Raw genomic sequence first — 15,083 nt, forward strand, 5'->3', positions numbered from 1 at the left:
GGGAGGCTGAGGCGGGCAGATCATGAGGTCAGGAGTTCAAGACCAACCTGGCCAATATGGTGAAACCCCATCTCTACTAAAAAAAAAAAAAAATGCAAAAATTAGCCGGGTGTGGTGGCGCTCGCCTGTAGTCCCAGCTACTCATGAGGCTGAGGCAGAAGAATCGCTTGAACCCGGGAGGCGAAGGTTGCAGCGAGCTGAGATTGTGCCATTGCACTTCAGCCTGGGTGACAGAGTGAGACTCCATCTCAAAACAAAAAATTAAAATTAAAAAAAAGTTACCAAAAATGGAGGCAAAGTGCTAAGCATTTATATTTAATAGAGCTCAGGAATTTATTTATTTATTTATTTATTTTGAGTCAAGGTCTCGCTCTGTCACCAAGGCTGGAATGCAGAGGTGTGAATACGGGTCACTGCAGCTTCAGCTTCCTGGGCTCATATGATCCCCCAACCTCAGCCTCCCCAGTAGCTGGTACTACAGGCACTCACCACCATGCCTGACTAATTTTTCTTTAATTTTTTGTAGAGATGAGGGGTCTCACCATGTTGCCCAGTCTGGTCTAGAACTCCTATGCTCAAATGATCCTCTCGCCTCAGCCTCCAAAAGTGCTGGGATACAGGCATGAGCCACCACGCCCTACCAGAAATTCTTATTTAAAATTAAAAAAAATTTTAAAAAGCATGAAGAATAAGCAATCTGAAGCACTGTAGTTTTTTTATGGCATTAGTACGCTTAGGCCAGCATGATTGTATCTACAGGGAGAAAAAGGACATATTGCACAGGTATTAGTATCAAATTTCTCTAAAGTATTTTACAAAGTTGTATAGCATAGGGAAATCAAAAACCACAAAAGGAGAAAATGATTACTGCAAATAATGCAACTCATCATCAAGGTAAGCAGAGATTAGAAGACAAACACTCTTATTTGGGCTGTAAACTCTATCTAAATGACACAGAGTAAGTATTTGTAAGTATTTATAGTCTTAGAATCCCATCTAGAACAACAGAGGACCCAGGAAGCCGAATCACTGTTCTGTCAAGCTCAGGACAGAAATGGAAATGGTTCTATGATTATGATCATGGGACCAAGTTCACAATCGGGACCACCAGGAAAGCAAATGTATTTCAGGAAGACATTAGTCAGAGATATCCAGATACTTCCCTTCTTTTTCCCCTTGTTGAGAATGAGCACTTAATACCAGGTCTGGTTCAAGAAGTAGGAGAGCCGGATATTTGTCATCATTCCCTTAACAGAGGGCAAAGTTTTCAGTATAACTTCTGGAATAGTAATATAATCCCAGGGTTTAAAGGATTTGTGGTCCATAAGGAATTGGGTTCTTTTTCTGACTCTAGCAAGACGCTGTCTGAGGGTGTCAATGGTGACTTTGCATTCCATTGAGGGAAACAAGGAAAGGGCAGAATTGGTTCTGTCTCTACATAGATACTCCTTCTCTGTGAAGTTCCGAATGTGTGCGTGTGTGTCTGCTGCACTCAAAAGGTTCTCCTATGATGCTGCTGGACCTAGCAACAACCTCACCTCTACCTTAAAGGAGCACACTGCTCCATATTCCACCTCCCCACCTTCAACTAGTACTAGAAACTGCTTCCAAAAAGTTGCAAAGTTGCCTGTGTCTCCCTCATTCCAGAAGCGTTCTTATTTTTCTTTTGTTTTCTGTTTGTTTGTTTATTTGTTTGTTTTGAGACAGGGTCTCACTCTGTCGCCCAGGCTGGAGTGCAGTGGCGCCATCTCGGCTCACTGTAACCTCCGCCTCCCAGGAGATTCAAGTGATTCTCCTGCCTCAGCCTCCGAGGTAGCTGGGATTAGAAGTGGCCTCCACCAAGCTGGGCTCATTTTTCTATTTTTAATAGAGAAGGGGTTTCACCATGTCGGCCAGGCTGGTCTCGAACTCCTGACTTCAGGTGATCTGCCCGCCTCAGCCTCCTGAAGTGCTGGGATTACAGGTGTGAGCCACCAAGCCTGGCCAGCATTCTTATTTTTCTGATTATAAAAGCAAAATGGGCCAGGAAAAAGCAAAAAGTAACAAGAGTGAAATTCCATCTCAAAAAAAAAAAAAAGGCAAAATGCTTCCATGTGGCAGATCATGCCTGTAATGCCAACACTTTACAAGACTGAGGCAGGAGAATTGCTTGAGGCCAGGAGTTCAAGACCAGGGCAACAGTTGAGCCTGGGCAACAAAGCAAGACTCCCATCTCTGCAAAAAAATAAAAAAATAAATAAAATAAAATAGCTGGCATGGTGGTATGCACCTGTAGTCCTAGCTACTCAGGAGGATGAGGCAGGAGGCTCTCAGGAGCCCAGGAGTTCGAGGCTGCAGTGAACTATGATCATGGCACTGTACTCCAGCCTGGACAACAACGCAAGACCGTGTCTCTAGAAGAATAAATAATAAGTACACCTTGGTTGTACAGAACTGGGGAAATTCAAAAGGGTACATGGGAAAGGGAGAAAGAGTGGTCTCTCACCATAGAGGGAGAGAGAAAGTGAATCACTGGTAATTCTACCTCTTCTAGATAACAACTGTCATTATTCTAGTGTATTTCCTTCTAGAAGCACTCTTTTCAGTATTTCTTTGCCCACTTCCCATCAGCTCCCTGTCTTGCACTTTTAATGTCATGTTTTTAATAGAATTGATAGTTAAATGTGTAAATGCTTGGATTGGGAGAAATTTTACTTTGTGATATTAAATGAAATTTATGGGAGGCCATTGGTTTGGACTGAGCTCCTGCACTAGACCTAACAGACCAAACCAAAATTGAGTCGCTCATGCTAAGGTTCCATATCACCAAGCTGAAACTAAGTTGTTTATCCTTCCTTCCAAGAAATTAGCACAGTGAAAGATAATAACCAAATCCCTAAACAAGGCAGTTTTAGTGGGCATGATAAGGATGTTTCTTCTGCTTCATCTTTACAAGGAAAGTCACTTTGTTTTTTGGGTTTTTTGTTTATTTGTTTGTTTTTGAGACAGTTTCTGTCGCTCAGGCTGGAGTGCAGTGGCACAGTCTTGGTTCAGTACAGCCTCTGCCTCCTGGGTTCAAGCAAGTCTCGTGCCTCAGCCTCCCGAGTAGCTGGGATTAAAGGCATAGGAGTTCTCACCAAGGCTGGTGTATTTATATATACATTGCATATGTCAACAAATGTTGTTGTTTTTTTCCATAGGCTTTTGGGGGAACAGGTGGTATTTGGTTACATGAGTAAGTTGTTTTTTGTTTTTTTGTTTTTTTTTTTTTTTGAGACAGAGTTTCGCTCTTGTTGCCCAGGCTGGAGTGCAATGGCGCTATCTCAGCTCACCGCAACCTCCCAGGTTCAAGCGATTCTCCTGCCTCAGCCTCCCCATGAGCTGGGATTACAGGCCTGTGCCACCATGCCCGGCTAATTTTGTATTTTTAGTAGAGATGGGGTCTCTCCATGTTGGTCAGGCTGATCTCCAATTGCTGACATCAGGTGATCTGCCTGCCTCGGCCTCCCAAAGTGCTGGGATTACAGGCATGAGCCACCGCGCCCGGTTTAGTAAGTTCTTTAGTGGTGATTTGTGAGGTTTTGGTGCGCCCATCAGCCAAGTAGTATACACTGAACCTGATTTGTAGTCTTTTATCCCTCACCCCCAGTCAATATATGTTCTACATACATTGTGACTTAAACCCACAGACATATATAATACTGTCTTGCTTTCTAGCTCTGTTATATGGATACATATGTTGCATCTCCTAAGACTGTAAGCAGTAAGTCTTTATACTTCCTTCCTTTGTACCCTAGGGCACTGAGCATTGCTAACTCCCTGGTAGGTACTCAGAAAATACTATTCAGGTGCCTGAAAAAGTAAGAAATATTAAAGGAAGTAAAGAGATAGTTAAAACACTTGGCCAAGTTGTTTTTTAAAAAAAAACTCAATATAATCTGGTGCCTAGAAAATATTTACTGGTTCAAGATTACAGTTTAAAGGCTGTAGAAGCCTGTACATCTGTCCCCTTTAATCCTAATTATTATCAGAAACAGGCTGTTATCAACAAAGAAGCACAAAGGTTAGTCACCAGTGTGTTGTTTTAATCCTTGCCATAAAATATCTCTGAGAATTCATCCAGGGAAATGCTGAAAAAGCAGTTTACTAACTCTACCATCCACCCTTCCCCCAGGTAATCTTGTCTGAATCAAAGTGTGAGCAGGTTTGTTTAAGCTGAGAACTTGGGGAGGAAAATGAACAGGTAAATTTTAAACTGTATGCGAAATGCGTACCTTCAAAATGAATGTGCGTGCTATCTCTTTTTTTTCTGAGATGGAGTCTCACTCTGTCACCCAGCCTGGAGTGCAGTAGCATGATCTCGGCTCACTGCAACCTCTGCCTCCCTGGGATTACAGGCGTGTGTCACCATGCCCGGCAAATTTTTGTATTTTTAGTAGACAGAGGGTTTCACCACATTGGTCAGGCTAGTCTCAAACTCCTGACCTCGTGATCCGCCTGCCTCGGCCTCCCAAAGTGCTGGGATTACAGGCATGAGCCACCGCACCCAGCCCGCCTGCTATCTCTATATTGAGACATCTTCTGACTTAATGGAATATATTCTTAGGAAAAAATATCCACTTATTTAAACTGTTATTTGTAAGTTAAAATATATTAGTTCTAGCCTAAAAGTTGAGACTGAATTCTTATCCCATTTGGCCCTATTTGATACAGAATGATCTACAAAATAAAATATTCAGTAAAATAAGCAAAGATCAGAATATATGCATGGTATTGTAATTCTACCATTTATGCTTTTAAAATGAGAGGAAATTTTATACACACACACTTTTAATATTTTACTACGCTCATGTATTATCTTCAGAAATGTTGTTTTTTATTTTTTATTGTAAAACTAAAACACAGATCCAGAAAAATCCCATAACTCAAATTAATGTCTTAGTGAATTACTGCCAGGTAAATGCTCTTGTAACTATCTACCAGGTCGAGAAATAAAACTGCCAGCCTCCCAGAAGCCTCTCTCCATGTGCCACATCTCAATCACTGTCTTGTCCCTCCCTCAAAAAGTAACAATGATCTTGACTTTTATAGAAATAATTTCCTTCCACTATTCAGACTTTTATACCTTCCTTGAATTTCTTTATGATTTTATCAATCAAGTGTACACTCCTTGCTTCTGGAGTTAGTCTGGACTGTTTTGTTAAAAAAATTGGGGCCAGGCGCAATGGTTCACACCTGTAATCCCAGCACTTTGGGTAGCCGAGGCAGGTGGATCACAAGGTCAGGAGTTCAAGACCAGCCTGGCCAAGATGGTGAAACTCCGTCTGTGCTAAAAACTGCAAAAATTAGCCAGGCGCAGTGGCAAGTGCCTGTAATCCCAGCTACTCGGGAGGCTGAGGCAGGAGAATTGCTTGAACCCTGGCGGCAGAGGTTGCAGTGAGCCGAGATCGCGCCACTGCATTCCAGCCTGGGCAACAGAGTGAGACTCCATCTAAAAAAAAAAAAAAAAAATTGGTCTTTTCTGTTTCTTTTAATGTCAGGGTTTCCCTCCATCCCTTTTCCTTACACTTTTTCTATTGAATAACCCAAGCCATTAGGCCTATAGAGATTCTCTCCAGTATGGATTTTGCTAATTGCATATTTGGGGAACAGTACAATATGTTCCTCCTACCTGTCTTCCTGCAAGTTGACAACTGAATCCAGAGGCTTCATCAGACATGTTCAGTCTGTTTGGCAAGATCTAGTGGGTGATCTGTTTTTTCATCAGATGGCACTTAATCTCTGGTTTCTGTTGCTTATCATCATCAACAACATTTGATGCTTAGTACCTAGATTCATTAATTTATAGGTGGCTTGTAATAGGAAATTCTAATCCTGTTATGTAATTTTCATTAGCTGAAATAATTTTTTTTTTTTTTTGAGACGGAGTCTCGCTCTGTCGCCCAGACTGGAGTGCAGTGGAGCAATCTCGGCTCACTGCAAGCTCCACCTCTTGGGATCACACCATTCTCCTGCCTCAGCCTCCCGAGTAGCTGGGACTATCGGCACCCACCACCATGCCCAGCTAATTTTTTTGTATTTTTAGTAGAGACGGGGTTTCACCATGTTAGCCAGGATGGTCTCGATCTCCTACCTCATGATCCACCCGCCTCGGCCTCCCAAAGTGCTGGGATTACAGGCGTGAGCCACCGTACCCAGCCAAACATAATTAGCCTCCCCATCGGGGAATCGAACCCTGGTCTCCCACATGACAGGCGGGGATATTCACCACTATACTAACGAGGACCCCCCCAAACTTTTTTTTTTTTTTTTTTTTTGAGATAGAATCTCACTCTGTCACCCAGGTTCGAGTGCAGTGGTGCGATCAGTCTCGACTCACTGCAACCTCCACCTCCCGGGTTCCAGCAATTCTCCTGCCTCAGCCTCCTGGGTAGCTGGGACTAGACATGCATGCCACCACACCCAGCTAATTTTTTTTATATATATATATATATTTTTTTTACTAGAGACAGGGTTTCACCATGTTAGCCAGGATGGTCTCGCTCTCCTGACCTCGTGATCCACCCACCTCGGCCTCCCAAAGTGCTGGGATTATAGGCATGAGCCACCGTGCCTGGCCCAGCTGAAATAATTTTATAAAGAGAAACTTTTACTCATCTATTGTTTGGTTTTTGCTGTTGTTGTTTTGTTTTTTGTTTTTTTGAGCGAAGTCTCACTCTGTTGCCCAGGCTGGAGTGCAGTGGCTCGATCTCGGTTCACTGCAACCTCCGCCTCCTGGGTTCAAGCGATTCTCCTGCCTCAGCCTCCTGGGTAGCTGGGACTACAGGCGCATGCCACCACACCTGGCTAATTTTTTGTATTTTTAGTAGAGACGGGGTGTCACCGTGTTAGCCAGGATGGTCTCAATCTCCTGACTTCGTGATCTGCCCACCTCTGCCTCCCCGAGTGCTGAGATTCCAGGTGTGAGCCACCGTGCCTGGCCCAGCTGAAATAATTTTATAAAGAGAAACTTTTACTCATCTATTCTTTGGTTTTTGCTGTTGTTGTTGTTGTTTTGTTTTTTGTGTTTTTTTTGAGACAAAGTCTCACTCCATTGCCCAGGCTGGAGTGCAATGGCACAATCTCGGCTCACCGCAACCTCCGCCTCCCGAGTTCAAGCGATTCTCTTCCCTCAGCCTCCCAAGTAGCTGGGATTACAGGTGCGTGCCATCCTGCCTAGCTAATTTTTTGTATCTTTACTGGAGATGGGGTTTCACCATGTTGGTCAGTCTGGTCTCGAACTCCTGACCTCGTGATCCGCCTGCCCAAAGTGCTGGGATTACAGGCATGAACCACCGCGCCCAGTCTATTTCCCCAGTTTTTAAGATAATGTATGGTTCTCTGTCATCCTTAGAAGAACAACTTTGTTTGTTTGTTTGTAGAGACGGAGTCTGCTATATTACCCAGGCAGGAATGCAATGGCTATTTACAGGCACAGTCATAGTACACTATAGCCCCAAACCCCTGGGCTCAAATAATCCTCCTTCCTCAACCTCCTGAATAGCTGGGACTATAGGCGCTGACCACCATGCCCAGCTGTTTGTTTGTTTTAAATATTGTTGTGAACTCATAGATTAAAGCATATCTGAAGGGTTTCGGACTGTGAGAGTCAGTTTCCAAGATGGTCCCCAATGACTCCTGTCCACACAGCCTTGTATACTTCCCTCCCACATTGTACAAGCATTGGTCTGTATAGCCAATAAAATGTAGCAGACATGATGCTGTGTCACGTCCGAGATTAGGTGGGCACTCGCTGGACAACTCCCACTTTCTCTCTATACTCACTCTGGGGGAAGCCGTGTTATAAACAGTCACGTGAAGAAGCACACATCATGAGGAACCGAAGTCTCCTGCCAAAAGCTACATAAGGGAGTTTGAAAGCAGATCTTTCAGACCCAGATTCAGATTAATGTATCCCCAGCTCACAGCCTAACTGCTGTGTCATTAGAGACCTTGAGACAGAACCACCAGGTAAGCTGCTCCTGGGTTCCTGATTCTCAGAAACTATGTGATACAATAAATGTGTTGCCTTTAAGCAGCGCTCTACAGTTATTTGTTGTACAGTAATAGATAACTAATTGACAGTCTGTTGCAATTCTCATTGTTATTGAAATGTGATTCGTCCCATCTTTGGTCAGTGGGAGACTTTTCACATTGTCTTCTGAGGCTGGGCGAGGTGGCTGGGCCTGGAGGCCCAGGGGTACTGAGGTCTCAGGAATACAACCTGATGGTGCCTCTTGCCATCCCGAATGGCAGAGCAACTCCCCTCAAAGGAGCATGGAAAGGGTCACTGTGGCAAGGACTTCTCAGAGGTCAAAGAATATGGTGCCATGACATTGACACAGTCAAGAGCTCAGTTCTCAGCAATAAAGGACAAGCGAGGTCAACACGTCACCAGCTTTAGGGTCTCACCAGAAGACCTGGCCTGGTTCTGGATGCCAGTGACAAAGAGGGCTGCCCCAGGACCCAGACAGCTGGAGAAGTGGGTGGGGCTGAGTACAAAGGTCTGAGCTGGGTTTGGGTGCAGGCTGGGAAGTGAACAGATTCCAGATTGGGAGCAAGATGGTGCCCCATGGAGAGTCTGGGGAGGTGGCCCTTCCTGGACTTCCCTCCAGTTCCCTGCAACCTATTCAAATTCTGGCAGTCTTCGTGGCACCAGGTTGCGGGAGGAGTGATGTAAGAGAGACAAAGGAACCTGGAGAGAGGAGACAACGGCCCCACTAGGCCACCACAGATAAGAAGAGCAGGAGGCAGCCGCTGGGCGGCAGGATACCCTGGAAGGCGGCCGAGTCAGTACTGGCAAGTGCATGCACTGAGGAAAGCACACCTGTTGGGTGTCTGAGCCATGGCTTAGGTAAGCTCCCATTGTCAGGTCTGGGGTCTCCTGCTGCCTCGCCCTGGCCCACCCTTACCTTGCAAAGCCAGAGCCTCCAGGCTTTCAGATTCCACTCCGGGCTGCGGGAGGAGCTGGCCACCTGTTGGCCCCTTTGAGTCTCTCCTGTTCTCAGTCCACCTGTCACCCCATTGCTTCCTTCTGCTGTGTCCCAAATAGATGATAATAACATTCAGCCTGTGAGCGTTGGTGATTGTAGTTTACAGGCACTCTTTGGTTGGTTGCAGGGGTCGGGGAGCAGGGAAGAGCAAATGTGTGTAGACTAGTACTTCCATTCAGCAGAGAAACCTGATACCTCTTACTCATATTAAATAAACATATGCTTTGTGATCCAGCAATCCCACTCCTGGATCTAGAGCCCAAATAAATTCTCACACTAGATCTTTGAAGGGACACTATGAGGAAGTTCATCATAGTTTGTAGTATAAGGAATTGGAGGTAATATTAATTTCCATCACTGGAGGTGTAAATAGGTACAATGAGTGAATTCACACCAGGGAGTGTATATATTATGTAGCAATTCGAAATAATAGATCTATACCACAGCAATATGTATAGATCCTAAAATCCTTAATGTTTAGTGAAAAAAGTAAAAAGCAGATTAAGATCCATAGCATATGAACATATTTATAAAAATTGTACAAATACCTACTAAAAAACAAAACTACAGATTTTACAAAACCACATACACGAAGAGGATGCACATTAACCTCATTAGAATGGTTGCTGTGGAAATAAAAGGGAATGACAATAGAGAATAGAGATAAAGTGGATTATATAAACAAATGAACAAACAGATACATAAATAAAAACAAGAAGAGAAATTGCACAGATAAATGATCATGAAGTGCCCTAAACTCAGAAGTAGTTAACTCGCTTCTCCACATCTGAGTTCCTAATTTAAATATTTTTCCTTAAAACTTGACCTTTTTAGAATACCTCTAACTGCAAAGTGCAAATTATTTTCCCTGTCCTATTAGCATCTTCTCTAATTATTTTCCATTTTCCAACTTCCTTTTTCAGCAGCATTTTCAATCTTATAACATTTTATTCATCTGACTCATTCATTCATTTACTCAGTAAATGCTTAAGTGTTTACTCAAATATTAAGTGTACATAAAGTATTATTCTGGGTACTAAGAGGATATGAGGGAAATGTCTTATGTTCCCTATTTCTGGAAACCTACAACGTAATGGTGGATGCAAAGCATTAACCCATGAAACATTTCAAAATCATCCGAGGCAGCATTGATTCCATGTCTAAAATAAGTGAATGGGCCAGGCTCAGTGGCTCACAACTGTAATCCCAGCACTTTGGGAGGCCGAGGCAGGCAGATCACCTGAGGTCACAAGTTCGAGACCATCCTGGCCAACACGGTGAAACCCCGTCTCTACTAAAAATATAAAAATTAGCCGGGCATGGTGGCAAGTGCCTATAATCCCAGCTACTCAGGAGACTGAGGCAGGAGAATTGCTTGAACCTGGGAGGCAGAGGTTGCAGTGAGCTGACTCCGTCTCAAAAATAAATAATTTTTTAAAACAAGAAGCAGTTGATGGTTACAGGTGAAGGGTGAAGGAATCCAAAAGAAGTGGTTGATGGTTACAAGTAAAGAAATCCAAAAAAAAAAAAGACATCAGTGAAGATTGATGTGGGTAGGCGAGATCTGTCAGAAAGGTCACAATTGCATCAGATCTTATCTAATGGGTAATGTAGATTAGAGAGAGAGAGGAATGGGCATCCCAAGGAGGTGAAATATCTTTTTAAAGACACTGGATTTGAAAAAATAAAAAAAAAATTTAAAAAAAAGCACCATCACGAAGCCTAAAATCAGATGGCAGGAGCTGAGTAAGGAAGTAAGGGAAGTAAGATTGAATCAGGCTGGGTGTGGTGGCTCGTGCCTATAATCCCAGCACTTTGGGAGGCCAAGGCAGGAGTTCAAGACCAGCCTGGGAAACATAGTGAGACCCCCATCTCTATTTAAACTTGAAAATATAAATTAAAAAAACAAGATTGAATCAACCTAGAATAAATTATAGAGGACTTGGCAGCTTCACCAAGAAGTCTTGATTTAATCCTGTCAGCAGCAAAAAGCCTCTGGAGGTTCTTCAGTTGGGAACTGAATAATTTTCTGTTATATCCCACATCAAATCTCCTACCAAATATGGCTGAGGACCTCAGTCCTCTTTTCCTCCAGCCGCACAGGGGTACATCTTGTCCCAAGAGGGTCCACTGAACTCCTACTACAAACCCTCTCTCTTTGCTGGCCACCCCACTTTCAGCCTTTTCTCCTTTCACTTCTATACTTCTTCAACTTCGCAGCCTGACTTCATCCCATCATAGTCTAGGTTATGTCTGTTACCTTGGCATCCTGTGCTTACCTCTACCACATTCATTGATTCATTAGTTCACTCATCAAGTATTTATTATTTTGATCCCCTACCGCCTTCTAGGCCCTCTGCCAAGGGTTGAGCTCACAACGGCTCACCACAACCTCCGCCTCCCAGATTCAAGCAATTCTCCTGTCTCACCCCCCGGGTAGCTGGGATTACAGGCACGCACCACCATGCCCAGCTACTTTTCTGTATTTTTAGTAGAAGTGGAGTTTCACCACTTCTACTAAAGTGGTGAGTTAGCCAGGCTGGTCTCAAACTCCTGACCTAAGGTGATCTGCCCGCCTCAGTCTCCGAAAGTGCTGGGATTACAGGCGTGAGCCACTACGCCCGGCCTCCAACTGTCTTCTGTAATCTTCACAATAGAATATGAGCTCATAGTGTCCAACACATTGTAGGTGCTCAATAAAGGTTTATTCAATAGACGAATGTATTGATGCTTGGGAGAATGCTACACATATAGCCACAAGAATTGTCAACAGTCCTGGAATGATAATGACAATCTCATCCCTTCTGAGAATAACTGATCACATAAAAATGTAAATGCTGGGTTATAAGTTGACACACATTTTCTGTGAAGTGCCAGATAGTAAATATTTAGTCTTCACAAGCCATATGGTGTCTGTTCCAACTACTCAGCTACTGGGATACTCGTCTGTACCTTTGTAATGCAAAAGCAGCCACTGACAATAGGTAAACTAATGTGACTGTGTTCCAATGAAATTATATTTACAAAAGCATGCAGGAGGTTGGATTTGGCCCACAGGCCCTAGCTTGCCATCCCCTGTCCTGAATGATGCTACTTTTTGTCAATTTTCAGGACTGCCTTTGTGCCTAGTCCATACTCTATTCTTTAGTCAGGTAAATTGAGTTGCCACAGCCAATATCTGAGTTTATCTTTCAACTCATATCTGATTTTTACAATTGTGGTATTATGAAAAGGTACGTAATTCAGAGCACAACAGACTTGTTTTACTCATTAGTTGACTTTTTGGCAAGTTACTTAGCTTTTTTGAACCTCTATCTTGTGACTGTAAATGAAGATTTTTTTTTAATCCTGTGACGATTGAGACATATATATTGAGAGCTGAATATGATGCCTAGTACACAGTAGGCTGAAAACAAATATCCCTTCCCCTTTGCCCAGTCATGTTCTTTTCCTCCTTTAAGTAAATCAGCAGATATTAGTTAAGAATCTACTATATCCAAAGTACAATTTCAGGTACCTTTGAAACTGCTATATATCCTCTCTGATATCTCTTTTGACAGCAGGTTCTTTCCATCTGCCTTCTCCTTAACAGGTAGTACCTATATGGACCTCTTTATAGAGCTAGAGGTGATTAGGTTCTTGCATATATGAATTACTAATATTTGAATGTACTTAGGGGGAGTAGAACAGAAGAGAATGAAATAACCATCTTTATGTTTCACATTTATTGTTTAATGTCACTGAGTTATTGTTAAGTGTCATTGACATTTATTACTTAACTTCCAGATATCCGTTCCTGATATGGCAACTGCCTTGATTTTTATTTGGGGATCCACCTTTCTCCCACCCTTCATCCAACAGTAAAGCTTGACGCTTGAGTCCTAGAAGCTCATAAAAGCAGTACATTAACCTCTCTGGCCATAGTTAGTGTTGACTAGAGTTCATTCACTCCGAGTGAGTGTTATGATTTTGTTTCCTAGGAATGCTGAACAAAGACATTCTCTTTTTTCTGCTGAATTGAAAACAGCAAATAGGGCTTCTGGAGATTCTGGCAGCTATTTTACAACCTCAAGGAGAAAGCTTGTCTGAGAACAGAATAACAGATAACAGACAGACAGAGAGAGAGAGAGATCATTTTGAGCCAGTGTTTAGCTATTTTTCAAGCCACGTGTACCACTGAACTGCTATTTGAGCCAATAAATTCTCTTTTGTTTCTGCTTCTGCCAGACTTAATCAAGTGTTCTGTTACTGGCAATCAAAAAACATCCCAAGTCACTCAGCCTCCTTCCGTCTCCTTCAGAACTAAAGCTAACCACTCATATACACAGAGACTATGTGCCAGAGTCAAGCATCAACCATTCATTCAACAAACATACATTCAGCGCCTATTGGACATAATACATGGTCTCGGAGAGTTACGGCAGTATACCAGCATTAAGAACAGCACAAATGTTTGTAAAAAGAATATCCAGCAAAAAAATAAAAAATAAAAACACATACTCCTACTGTGTATGAGGTCCTCTGCTAGGCATTGGGGACAGAAAGGGTCACAAGACAATCTGTATTCCCCACGGTTGGCCATGATATTGGAAAGATGTCATGCACATAAAAAGATAAGCAGAAATTGGCCAGGCGCGGTGGCTCACGCCTATAATCCCAGCACTTTGGGAGGCCAAGGCGGGCGGATCACCTGAGGTTGGGAGTTGGAGACCAACCTGACCAACATGGAGAAACCCCATCTCTACTAAAGATACAAAATTAGCCAGACGTGGTGGCACATGCCTATAATCCCAGGTATTCAAGAGGCTAACGCAAGATCTTACACAAATGACTTAAACGTATCTTCTAAAATCTATTAGTATAAATTCAGTTTTATTTTTTTAAGATAAATAATCAATAGCTAGTTCCACAAAGTCTTCTATGTGCCCAGGATTGTACTATGCCTCAAAGAAAAATAATCTGTATTTTTCTTGAAATAAACATCATCGCAATTGAATGGGCAATAAAAGAACCAGTATTTTTCTAATGAAAGTCCTTTCATTATAACCAAATATAATTTTCCTTTTCAGGAAAGAAAATAATTGAGATATTGATAGAGGCTTTATTTATAAAACTGTCATGAAAAATCTATTTCAAATAGATTTCAAGAAACGAGAAAAAAGTCATTTGCTAAATAGAAACACACAGCCATAAAACAATATTTCTATTTGAACCAGAATTATTTGACATTTAAATCCTGCCTCCAGATGTTCTATCCAGTTTCCAACTTGACTGTTTCCAATAATAAAATTATTTGTCTTTTCGTTCACATAAAATGGTCTCTAGTCTATTTACTGAACAGTCCAACATTACATCAATGCAGAAATACATTCCAATAACAGTTCAATTAACAAAACAAGCTGTTTAATTAATAAAAACTTTTTTTTCGAGAAGAAACTGAAGCAATTTTGTCATGCATGCTTCAGTGTGCATTTTAATTTTAGTTTTAGCCTGTGATCACTTAAACACAATTATCAAGCAAATCTAAATGGTTAACTATAATTGCAAGATTATGCTTTGTGCATTTTGTGGTGTATAAAATCTAGCATAACAGAAAATAAACATAAGTAAGAGCAACAAAGATGTTTATTCACTTACCCTCTTCATAACTACAGCCAGGGTAAACTTCGCTCAGCCTTCGGCCATTGAATTTTGTCCTGAATTTTCCATGTACCATACAATCAGATAAACTCCAGCTTGTGGGAGTAACAAATGGAAATAATGCTGTGAAAAGAATTGCTAAACAAATTTCCATGTGCTTAACCTAGAAGGGAGAAACTGCAACATAAACTAAGTTAAAAGTTTTTAACTGTGTTTAAACAGGAGGGGGTGATTTCACTTTTAGCAGGAACTTGTGACTACTATTGCTTAGCAAGGAAATGATTAACACTCCTGTCGTCATCTGTTTGAGCTCTCCAGCTGCAGGAGATCGGCTAAGGGAACCTTACCAATCCTGGGCATGTGTGCTGTGAATACCGTGTCCACTGAGCTGGCAGTTAGCGTCCTAAATTCAACTTCGATGTTAAGTTCTTC

At 42.3% G+C, this 15,083-nt stretch overlaps 1 protein-coding gene across 3 annotated transcripts in view; it reads right to left on the minus strand.

Annotated features, from left to right (window-relative positions):
- Positions 1–14,867, minus strand: part of TRPM6 (transient receptor potential cation channel subfamily M member 6) — a 183,377-nt gene extending 168,510 nt beyond the window's left edge. The window contains exon 1 of one of the 3 annotated variants that reach the window (XM_045373104.3): positions 14,649–14,867. In XM_045373104.3, the coding sequence (XP_045229039.2) occupies positions 14,649–14,657 (9 nt within the window). In that variant the 5' untranslated portion in view covers positions 14,658–14,867. The remainder of the gene's footprint in view (positions 1–14,648) is intronic. The other 2 variants (XM_074017663.1, XM_074017666.1) reach the window with 2 other exon arrangements.
- Between the last annotated feature and the right edge of the window lie 216 nt (positions 14,868–15,083).

Source organism: Macaca fascicularis, chromosome 15, assembly GCF_037993035.2.
Source record: "Macaca fascicularis isolate 582-1 chromosome 15, T2T-MFA8v1.1".
NCBI lineage: Eukaryota > Metazoa > Chordata > Mammalia > Primates > Cercopithecidae > Macaca > Macaca fascicularis.